The 11,805-nt window shown below is 37.9% G+C and overlaps 2 protein-coding genes across 2 annotated transcripts in view; one reads left to right on the forward strand and one right to left on the reverse strand.

Moving 5' to 3' along the window:
• Window positions 1–816: 816 nt before the first annotated feature.
• Window positions 817–10,521, reverse strand: LOC101856306 (fumarylacetoacetate hydrolase domain-containing protein 2). Its single transcript, XM_005089917.3, has 7 exons — window positions 10,094–10,521; window positions 9,076–9,292; window positions 7,374–7,433; window positions 6,113–6,275; window positions 5,464–5,572; window positions 3,963–4,050; window positions 817–1,526 (listed from the first exon to the last, which is right to left on the reverse strand). Exons 1-7 carry the CDS (start codon window positions 10,342–10,344, stop codon window positions 1,464–1,466), a joined length of 951 nt encoding a protein of 316 aa, XP_005089974.1. The 5' UTR covers window positions 10,345–10,521; the 3' UTR covers window positions 817–1,463.
• Window positions 10,522–10,607: 86 nt separating this feature from the next.
• LOC101862623 (leucine-rich repeat-containing protein 46) overlaps window positions 10,608–11,805 on the forward strand; it is a 12,621-nt gene continuing 11,423 nt past the window's right edge. The window contains exon 1 of the mRNA XM_005089946.3: window positions 10,608–10,886. Coding sequence (XP_005090003.1) covers window positions 10,805–10,886 — 82 coding nt within the window. The 5' untranslated portion in view covers window positions 10,608–10,804. The remainder of the gene's footprint in view (window positions 10,887–11,805) is intronic.

Here is an 11,805-nt window from a genome sequence, read left to right on the forward strand (position 1 = left end):
TTCTTTTCAGCAAAAGCAAGATAAATGACCATGTTAAAAATGATACCAATAACTTAACATGCTAAAAAATTGATTAGTGCTTGATACCACCCTGTTGTGACACATATCAGCTGTTTAGTGTAAGAGTAATGTGTGTGTGCCTAAAATAAAGAAAGGTACCAAAAGTCCGGATTTTGACCATTTTAAGTTAAGACTTGTACCTTTAAAGGAAATTCAATGCCGAACACAGGGGTCTTTGAATTTTTAAGATATCTCAAGTAGTTTTTGAGATACTGCACATTTTGCAAGGTAGGGTATAAAAATACCTGTATAATTTTGACTATTTTGAGAAAATGAGATTTTAAGTTTAACAAACGTGAGAACACATACAAATTTTAAGAAAAAATGACTTTTTAAATGTATTCATTCTTGGAAAATTCATTTCCAATTTGGCATTCAGTTGACATCAATATCCTGAATGGAATTCAATGGTAAAACATAGCAGGGAAGAGAAAACGTGCTTCAAGAATAGAGTTTAACACCTTATAATAGCAGTTTTCATTATTTGTTTTTATTATACCCTAACCTCAAAATAATTTAAATAAAATATTTAGATGTCAAATAGGTGAAAACCTTTGGAGCACATTGTAAAAAAAATGGTGGATCTAGATCTATCATTTAAAAAAAATGGAAACACATTTTGGTCAAAAAAGTTATTTTTGTCATTATCAGTCAGCCTGTAGCTCGAAACATCTGGGGCGACTTTAGGTACCTTTCTCTTGGCGCCTACACATATGCCCGGAACAAACAATAGAAGTAAGAATCAGACAAAAACACTTTTCAGTTATCTTTTTTAATAATACTGCATAAGTAACGTCTGAATTTGAAACATTTCATACATTTCATACAATAAAAATAGATCTACTTTATTGATCAAGTGGACTTGTCCTTTTCTGTGAAAAATGTTCCAAGTAGTGTCCAAATTTGCTTTCATAAATTTTAAGACAACCACCCTCCCTCAAAACTAAGCAAGTTTATCTAAATTTGTTCCTTGACTGTGCAAATCTAAATCAAAAGTATCAATGATAGTTTGATACAGTTAAAAAAACAAACAAATATATATATATATAAAATAAAAACAGGTGTCTCACACTCACATGCAAACGAATTAGTTCTGTCTCCACTAAGTGCATATTACAGTACTTAATCAGTGAAAGTAATGAGTCTTAAGTCCTCTGGCATAGGAAATAATGGACTTTACACATAATTAAGCAAAAGTCAAATTTAATGGTATCAGCAGACATAGTAATTTTGAAAAAAAAATCTGAATAGCTAATACAGCATAATGGATAGCATTTAAGTCCTATGGTATTCCCATAGCAACATTCGATGCAATAAGAATTCTTAAAAAAAGCTAGAGAAACTGAACTCTTCTTTTAGCTTGATTGCAGTGTCTGTGTCCAAACATCCAGTCAGTTTTGCATTCAAACAATTTTGTTGGTCAGAGTCCCAATATTTTCAATGCCAACTTCCACAACATCTCCTCTCTGAAATGAGACAAAATGCATTGATATTTTAAATATTTGCTTTTAAGTATATAACGACTATTACATTTTACTCCAATACCAGCACTTCCTTTCATACACAACTGCATTCTCAACTTCAAATGAACCTGAAACACCCATGTTTCAAGTACCAAGGCAATATGTATGGAACTTCTAAATAAATTTACTGAAGTGAAAATGTTTCGATTAAAAAATCTCATTGGGTATATATACAGCATAATACAGTCTAGTACACAAAGTTAAATGAACTGGACACGGAAATCTTTTCCTTATGAAGGAATTTCACTATAAATTTACAAGAAGTTGGACAATTGGGTCTATATTTGACATGAAGTATGCCCGCTATACCACACTAATGTATATATAATATATATATGCATTTTGGGTTCAGTTTATAGTCGCTTAGGTTAAGAATATAGATAGATTGATTAGTTAAAATCCACTTCTGCCGACTGTTGGCTGTGTCCCCATAATTTCAAATGTGAAACGTTCCCAGGTCTTCCGTACAATCAAGAGGAAAAGAGCAAATGTAACCAAACACCAATGTTAATTCAATTCCTACTTTTAAATTGTAATTAAAGATTTTATATAGATGATAAAGTGCCTGTCCATTGGCACATAGAGTATGAAGTCCCATCCCTGAAATTATGTGTCAAGAGGGCTAAAAAGATTCTCTCATCTATCTATCCGCAGACATCTTTATTACATTATTGGTATCACCCTTGCCTTATTATAACGCAAAATTCTATTTCAAATTATTTTGGAGAAAACAACAACTACATAATAGTGTCTAGCACACACACAACAAACATGCACATAGAATAAAAAACATATTTCGAACAGATTTTCAGGTCCCAACTTTTTTCTTATTATATTCTTATATATTCAACCCACTCATTTAACGTAAATAATTCATACACAGTGACAAGAATTAGCATCAGCGAGGGTAGACAGTAGATCTAATTAATCACGACCGCAAATTTCATTTGCCAAAGTACAGTCCATGCCAGCTTTAAGCATGGTCATCGGGAGAAAGCGTAAGCGTCCTTAATGCCGAAGCGTGCTTGAGTGCAAAGTAGACATAAACCAGAGATTTTCATCTAGAAAATTTCCTGTGCTATTTCCCTTTAAATTGTAAGTAGGCCTATACCGCCATGGTAGTTTTTGTTTGCTTGTTTCTTGTTTTTTTTGGTGGTCAAATGGGAAATGAAAAATGAATTTAGACGGCCAGTCACGATACAGCACGCTAAGCCTACACACTGCCTGTGCGTACCACTGCCCGCTGTGCCACATTCATACCACTACCACCGCCTTCATCCCATCTCGCGCGTGATACACAATCAGGATTAATGGATAGCGAGGGTCAAAGGTGAAATCGCAGCCAGCCTCCCTTTCTCGTCACCACGACTCTCTTTGTATTTTTGTTTTGTCTGTGTGTAGCTTTGATCCTATATCCATGCGCGCGGCTGTGTGCATCTCTCTGTCTTCCTCTCCGCGTGTGTCAGTGTGTGTCTCGGTCAATTGCATTCTTTGTGTTTCTCTTAACACACTCACTGCTGCGGTTTAGACTGTGTTCGAACTTCGATGGGTCATTATAAAAGTATTGACTGTCTATTAAATGAAACGTGCCTGAAGCCGAAGTTGCCGTGTTTAAAGGCGTGTAATTTATATAGCAAAAATTTGGTAAGAGCCGTTTAGCGTGCTTGAGTCCGAAACGTGCTTAAAGCCGGCACGGACTGTATCCATAATAAGAGAAAGAGAGAGAGAGTGGACACAGTTTGAGTGAAGGTCAATGACCTCTCTATAAGCCAAAGGTAATGGTGTAGACTAGTGTAGAGCAATGACAGGGCCAAGACAGTCCACAATGTGACAAGACCTAACAAAGAAATCTTTACGGTAGGTGGAAGAGAGGAGGGTTGAGATCCATCTCAGAACTAGATCTGGAGGCATATCTCAGACATATGAGGAACAGCTGACTTGAGGTAAAGAAGATCATCCAGAACAGAGATAGGCGACAATTCCTTATTGGCAGCCCATATATCCAATACTAAGGGAAAAGAGTCAGATGATCACGATGAAGAACGATGTGGCCACAAGTCATAAAGTGTTCAGCAGTAGATGAAGACAGAATATATTTCAGTTATGTGAGGAAGAGTCTGCGGTCACGTGAAGGCACACAGGCCTATTTGGTATTGGTGCCATGTGTGACAGTGCGCTCTTCTTCAACAGAGATTTTACGCGTTGCACAGCTTGTCATCATTCTGCAAAGTTAGGTCTAGAAAAAGTTGCAGTATAGATTGGGCCATGGCGGAGCAAAAGAAGCAGTGTGCGTGAAAGATGAGGTGTGAAACACAACATGCTACAACTACAAATTAATTTTTAAAATGTTATTTGCTATTGGTATCATTCTTGCACTACCTTGAGGAACTCTGGTGGCTTGCGGAAAACACCGACGCCAGGAGGAGTGCCAGTTAGGATTGTGTCGCCTGGTTTCAGGGTGAAAAATCTGTGAAGAAAGAAGCAGTTTCAGATGCAAATGATGTTCTGCAACCATTACTCAAACATACAAAAAAGATCTTACATAGGGAGTAAGCACACAATGAAATGATGAAATAAAATTAAACGCACTTTATTACAACAAAGTAAGAAGAATCAGCATCTAGAGCATCAAACAACTGAGATTTTAAAATTCTAGCACCATGAGTACATATATACAGTACAGTCAAACCTGTGTAAAATGGCCAACCATTGTCAAGGAGAAAAGTGGCCATATAACACAGGTGGCCATTTTAGGCAGGACTGATTAAATGAAGAAAGCAAACCATTCTCCTCGGAGGTCCAAACCGGGGCTGATCTCAGGCTTTGGACTGCCGTAGGGCAAATTCAAAAGGTTTTTTTTTTTCTTTTGAAAAATGGAAAATGGGTGGGGAGGGGGGAGGGGTGTAAGTAGGGTTTTTTGTTGTTGCTGTTTTGAGGGTTTGTTTTTTGGTAAGCCTTTTTTTTGTTGCTAATTTTGTGCAAGGGTAAAACAAATGAAATGTGTAAGACGATGAAGACAGAGGGCCGTGGTAAAGCAAACACTGGGTCACCACCACTCGGAGAACAAGCGACGCTTCTGTTGCAAGTTCATGTCAACGTCCATTGTCACTTTGTTCGACATTAGGTAAACATAACAGTCACTAGTCACCTCACATGCGATTTGTGCATGAGTTGTGGGCAGAGCTTATAGGTTACTACGGATCACATGCTTCCCTCACCAGCAGTTGAAAATTTATTTTTGCCCATTGGTCAACTTGGAAAAACATTCATTGGAGTGATTAACAATAATGACAGGTGAATGGATTATGACGCCCGTCCAAAGCATTAAGGACCAATTAAAAATTTATGACAAAGCATCGGGCAATGAGTGACCACACCTGGCCGTCTGATGCAGGTAAATTTGACCGTGGGTTGATAAAATAATAGGGCGCGATAGTGGCCGCGTTGGACAGGTGCTCGTTTTACATAGTTAAATTATATATAGAAAAAACGCAAGGGGGCAAATGGAAAGTGTCCATCCGTCATGGCAGGTTCGACTGTATAGCCATGACTCAGATTTCCATGTTGACAGGGAATCTGCATAGACTTTTTCATTGTCATTTGAATTAATTAACAAAAGTATAATTACCAAAGAAGAAGTATTTACTTTGAATAAGGCATTAAATGTTATGCAGTGATAATTCAAAGTATAGCAGTACAGTACAAGCAAGTGCATCCAGACAACTGGTGCCAAAAGTGCATGTTATTTTTTCATAAAAGATTTGAGTATCCATCATGATTTTTTTTCTCCACAGTTTGGAACCAATTCCATACAGATGCTGAAGCCCAAAAGATTTTTCATGGTGAAAATAGATGTATTCACACGTGATAGTACACTAACCTGGAAAGAAAAGCGACTAGTTCTTCAGTCTTAAACACAAGCTGATTTGTACTACTGTCCTGCTTCGTAACACCATTGACACGGGTCCATACTTTTAAATTGTGCGGATCTGAGAATAACAGAAAGAACATTTTGTAAATATCTGCTCTACATTGCGTAGATCTTGCATCAAAACACTTGCAATAGACAGACAAAGTGACACCGTTATTCAAACTTCTAAACAAAAGTTTGACGTAAGGAGAAAAGCGCATGTGAGTAGAGAAAAGAAAACCAGTCCCAGGTTAAAACTTGTCTCAGTCCCCATGATGTTCAATGTTGTACATTTAAAAAGGACAAAACTTCACTGCTTTTTTTAAACAAATACTTTTAATTAAACCGTAGCCCTTTATAATACCTATAAGGACCAAAAAAAATGCATCCAGAAGCAGTCCCAAAACAGTGGCAAACATGCCTTTGGTCACTGGAAGCAATTTTACATTGATTCAACAGTATCTGTCATGTGTTGAAAGTGCCAAAACTTGTATGTGAACTGAATTATTTTCATTAATGAACTTACTATGGCTCTTTCAGCTTCATATGCTGATAGGTGTAATATTCCAAAAAGTAGGCCTAGTTACAATAAACATTATTGGTGAAAAAAAACACAAACCGTTCAAATCTTCCTTCATGACAATTGCAGGGCCTAGTGGACAGAAGCCATCCATGCTTTTCCCAATCAGAAACTGACCTCCGTTTCGGTGCATTTGCCAATCTCTGGCACTAACATCATGAGCTGCAGTATACCCAAAAACATACTGCATAGCTTCCTCTTTCTGAAAAGAAAACCCCCAAATAAAAAAGAGACATATTACCTGTGTTTGAAATATAAAGCGGCTTTGTTAATAAAACTATGTATGCTCATACAGTGCAAGAGAGCCTAAAGAGTTGTTAATTTAATAAGGTTTTACTGCTCTCGCAACTCAGCCTTTAGGAGTGGGACATGGGAAGGGGAGGGGGTTGGATTAAAGGGGGGGGGGGAGGTGCAAAGTAAGTGAAGAACGCTCAGCTGAAATAAAGTAGTACACCAAGGTGCTGGTGATAGGGCCATAGTTTGAGGCAAGGAGTTCTACTTCTAGCAAGAGTAAAAATAGCAAAAGACATCACTAAATTACAAATAAATGATGAATGATTGTCATTAACATAGTATCATCTCTAGAGTGAACTTGAAAAGCCTGATTGCAAAAGAATGTTCCCACAAAGCAATGGCTTAAATAAATAGCAAGCATATGAAAGAAAATGGTACATGACAATACATTAAGGTGGCAATTCTCTATGGTAAGTTCCTATTCCATAGTTTATGCTGTTCCAGAAGTAGGGCCAAGAATTATGGTCAAAGAGAGATGGCAAGGCAAAATAAAGACAAAATTTACAGAAAGAACATGGCCCCAACACAAAGTATGATGCCTAAGCATCTCTCGAAACAAATGAACAAGTAAAATCAACAAAGAATAATAATGGTTAAAATAAATAAATATAGACATATTTATTCATTGTGCAAGGTCACTAAAGTTCGGCTTTGCGTCTCAGGCTTTTAGCTCAAGACAAAAGACAAAAATCGATTCACTTCAGTCCACTCCTTCACCTTTTTTTCTACATCAATCAGAAGCACCTAAAATACCTGTCTGTACCACGCAGATGGCCCTGCTGTCAACCAGAAAAGATGATGCCTAATTACTCAAAGGAATGAAAATCATGCATTACTTCTCAGTTCATTTGGAAAAGCAAGCCAGCATGATGATGATGATAAGTTAAAGGAGTATGAGGCTGCTTTCAATACAAGCAAAACCACAAGAATTAAAAATAAAATCAGAAATTTAACAACCACAAAATACTTTCCAACTTTAAATCTCTATTGACAATGAAAAGCTTACCGAAATGTTCTTCCCTTCTTTTCCAATCACAATAGCCAGTTCAACTTCCCAATCAAGTTCCTTCACGAGTGAGAAAAGAAAATGAAAAAAAAAAGATTTACAATTGTACATTTTCCCCCCCGACAAATAAGAACTCCCCTTACATCACGCTTTCCAGTTCAAATTGACATGGGAACATGAACACAAAGGCAGTAGCCCTACATTCAATCATAGGGTAGCCTCTTCACTGCACCATAACAAGTAGAGTATGCTTGTTTAACCTAAATGCACATTCTGCATGCCAATTCCATTTTACGCAAAAAAACAAACAAACATCCCAACTTCCATTTATATAATTATGATCTGGCATAAAGTGTGACAAAGTAGTGTTGAAGGGCAAAAGCTAAAAAGACAGCCAGATAGTAAACAAAAACAACCCCCCCCCCCAAAAAAAAAGCAGTAGGCTATTGCACTACCGAAACACATCAGTAAAGCAGTAAAGATTCATCTTGTATTGTAAATCAGCCAACTGCTACTCTAGAGGTTCAAACTCCAAGGGAAACATGCACACACACACACACACACACACACACACACACACACACATATATATATATATATATATACTAGCTGGGCCCCCTTTCGATGAAAGGAATGATCGGTGCTTTAATATCAACTAAAAGTCATTAACCTACTATATTTACACTCTACTGGAATGGGGCAATAAATCTTGAGAGATGCAAAAAAATAGAAAGTCTAGATCTATACTCTCAAAACAAAAATGCGCCTCGCGAAATATCACTTCCAGGTTTTCTAAAATTACAGAGACAGAAGCGTCGGCCTACAAAAACGATCAGCAAAATAAAGAAATTTAGCTTTTTGCCGCAAAACTGTCTCAAAACTGAAAAAACGAAGGGCGTCATGATCTGGAGAATATTTTAAAGAATCTTTCATCAAAAACCGCATGTCGACCGATGCAGCCATTAAAAAGCCATTTGAATAGCAAAATTCGGCCACCACAAATAGATAATAGATGAAAAATCTAAGCATTTAGCACATATTCAAAAATGATACAAAAGAGAATCATTTAGCTTGAGTACCAGGTAATGAGAAGTCAACGTAACAATTGTCTTACAAAAAAAGCAAGAATGATAGACAACAACAAAGGGAGAGAAAGGAAGTAGGTTCTCCGCAACCATCTGCAAAATAGAATTAAACCGCAAAGTTGATTTTTATAAAACAGTTCAGAATCAAGATGTTTAACATTTATAACTTTCCTTTGATGAATTCAGTTTTATAAATCAGTTTCAAATAAGCTGAAGTGACGCAGAATAAGTGTGCGTAACCTTCCCTCAGATGATTTATATTTGAAATCTGTTATACTTTGCTTCTCTTACATTTTAACTACTGATGGCATTAAATTCGAAACCTGAACTGTAAACTTCAGATCAGTACCATCTTTCAGAACTGGTACAGGGAAAAAGAGATAAATTATCTTCAAAATCAAATTTGAATCATTTCATGTGCAGGAATCAAAAAGTGCAAAGTCAGCTTAATCACAACTCGAAGTATGGTACATGACATACACAGAGGGTACAGTATCATCATTAATTTGACTTTAAAAAATTAATAAATCATGAATAATTATAAATCATATATATACATGTAATAAATCATTAACTTGGGAAAAAAACAACCCAAAGAACCCAAACCAATATAATACCTTTGTCTCATCAGGATAAGGAACATCATCAGTTGGGCCAGTGATAGAACTGTTGAATTTGCTGAATACAATAGGTTCAGTTGGTACTGGTAGATTCTGCTCCGCACAGTGATCAACATAGTTCATTCCAATGCATAGCAGTTTATCAGGGTTGAGGATTGGGGCAAGCAGCTTCACCTGACTTCTCTGTAAGACATTTTCACCACTCTCAACAGCCCTGGGGAGATATTGAGAAAAATTCAGTCTTTTCCACCACAGAACTGCATAAGCTAGGAAATAAATACATGTAAGTCATTTTAAGAATTAAGACCCATTATTTATTTATATGATGGCTATTGATCCGTTTATATAAACACAGTCATATATATACAGTCTTATCTGTAAGACGGGACTCTGAATTGAGTCCAGCATGACATCCGTTCGGACTTCCGACCCTTGTTCCTAAACTAAGTACTTCCAGCATTTATGAAAATTTTTTCGATTATAGGCAACAGAACAACCAAGTTGATGTTCGTTGACGCACCTTGCCTGGGTCAAAGTTAATTATGTTGACCAATGAGACTGCGCCTAGCTATCACGCACTCTCGGCTTGCTGAGGGAAGAGGTGTTGGGAGGAGGTCACGGCTGTTCACTTTGTACGAATGTGATTTAAAAAATAATTAATTACAGGAGAAAAACTATAACTCACAACAAAATGAAATTAAATATGTGGAAAGACAAGGTGGTGGAAGTAATGATGATGCTGAAGTGGTGGTGTAAAGTCCCGTCAGATTAAATAAAACATTTTTTCCGGACCCGACCGAACAGATAAACCCACTCGGACCCGGCAAATAGATAAATAATCTTAATTAGACTCGAGTCTGAATAGAGCTGGTCAGGATAAAAGTCTGTCATGGGCTTGGATTATAGAAGGAAACATTGTATAAATTCATGCATGATATAATCTATTTTTATTTATAATGTTGTAAGTTCTTGTACTTGTAAAGTAACTGCAAGCCTACTGCCACACTTTACTTACTTGGCGGCTTTCTGAATAAGTGTTTGCCCTCCTCCAATAAATTCTCTCATGTTGGAAGGTATTGAGGAATCATTGCCGGAGAGATCCACGATGTTCCCACCGTCAGAAAGTTCCACTCCAAGCCCATTACGGCCGTTGAAATCAAACTGTACAAATCGCATTGTGCTGAGACACCGGAGCCGGAGCAACTTGGAAGCAACACTTGTAACTGGTACTTTGCGTGACACAGCCTTACTACACAGCGAGAACATGTAGCCTTCACTGTCAACTGCTGACCGTCAGAGATACGGTGAAGTAGGACACGGGCAGTCGGGGGGTGATTTGGTTACACTTTCTGAGGGCCACTTACGATAACAAAATCTGAGATAAGCTGGCCTGTGGGTCTGTGAGAGATGGTGTATGTGTACGTCTTTTCACCTCTAACCTTTGAACTTTAGCCGCTGACCTTTGGCTGGGCTTTGCCCAAGGACCTTAGAAGTTAGTGGAATAGATTATGAATATTAAAATAATAAGCGTTTACATTTTTAGAGCTTTTTTGTTTTTTCATGTCAAGTTGCCATAAGTTTTAAATAATCATTTATATATTTTTAGTCTTAATTTGCCTATTAGAGATTTTAGTTTGACGACTGAACGACACAACAATAAATTTCTAGTTTTGTTCGTATCCTTAGGTTTGTCTTTTTAACTCCTTAGTTTCAGGAAAGCGTCAAAATGGCTACAAACGAAGAGAATGAGTGGGGAATCGATACATCAACAGCAGATAGAATTGCAGATAATTTACAACTTGAAAAAAGTAAGTACTGAGGTACAAGTCATGCTTTTCATGTTAACTTTCTTGAAGACGGAGGGACTGATTACCCACCTTTTAAAGACCACCTCCGATTGAGAGAGAGAGAGAGAGAGAGAGAGAGAGAGAGAGAGAGAGAGAGAGAGAGAGAGAGAGAGAGATATCAGAGGGGGGGGGGCTGCTAAATTAACTACCAATCCTAATACAGAACCTGTTCTACGAACCAGTACAAGGCAGTCACATGTACAAAGGGCCACTTCTCACCTCCCCCTTGCATAAAAAACCCCATTGTACAGCGTCTTGACATGTAGCCTACGATACTACAGTTTAATCCACTTTTATTGACAGCCGATATATCAACATTTTGACGTATCGACATATTTTCCAATTACAAAATTTTTCCTTCAATATCTTCACTAAACAATTCCTCTTATATAGACTTTTTTTTGGGCCCACTCTGCTTTATCGACATGCTTCCTGGGTACCTGGCAAAGCCCACGAACATAAATGGGAGAAAAAACCACACTAACGGTCAAAGCATTAGTTCTTCATTAAGTCCGCATGCCTGCCAAGTAGATCTAGCCTATTTGGCAGACTAGGTACTAAAATAATAGTAGGTCTTGTAGGGCCTACACGTGTAGTCTCCAACACAGTGCAGTACCTCACAGACGTGAGCGTCTCACATGCTGGGCACCCCCTCCCTACCCCCACTCCCGATCGCTCACTCCCTTTCCCCATCCCATTCTCAGTCTGTCGCTGACAAGGGCCACGGTCAGCGAGTCAGTGCCTCGCCTTTCCATTTTCCCCAACAAGTGGCCTTAAACAGGCCTTACAAGGATGCTACAACAAAGTTTGCACTTGTGTTTAGTGTGCGCCTCGCGTTGCTCGGTCTTTGGTACCGTTACTCCAACCCCCCCCCCCCCCC

This window comes from Aplysia californica, unplaced genomic scaffold, assembly GCF_000002075.1.
Source record: "Aplysia californica isolate F4 #8 unplaced genomic scaffold, AplCal3.0 scaffold00010, whole genome shotgun sequence".
In the NCBI taxonomy this organism is placed as follows: domain Eukaryota; kingdom Metazoa; phylum Mollusca; class Gastropoda; order Aplysiida; family Aplysiidae; genus Aplysia; species Aplysia californica.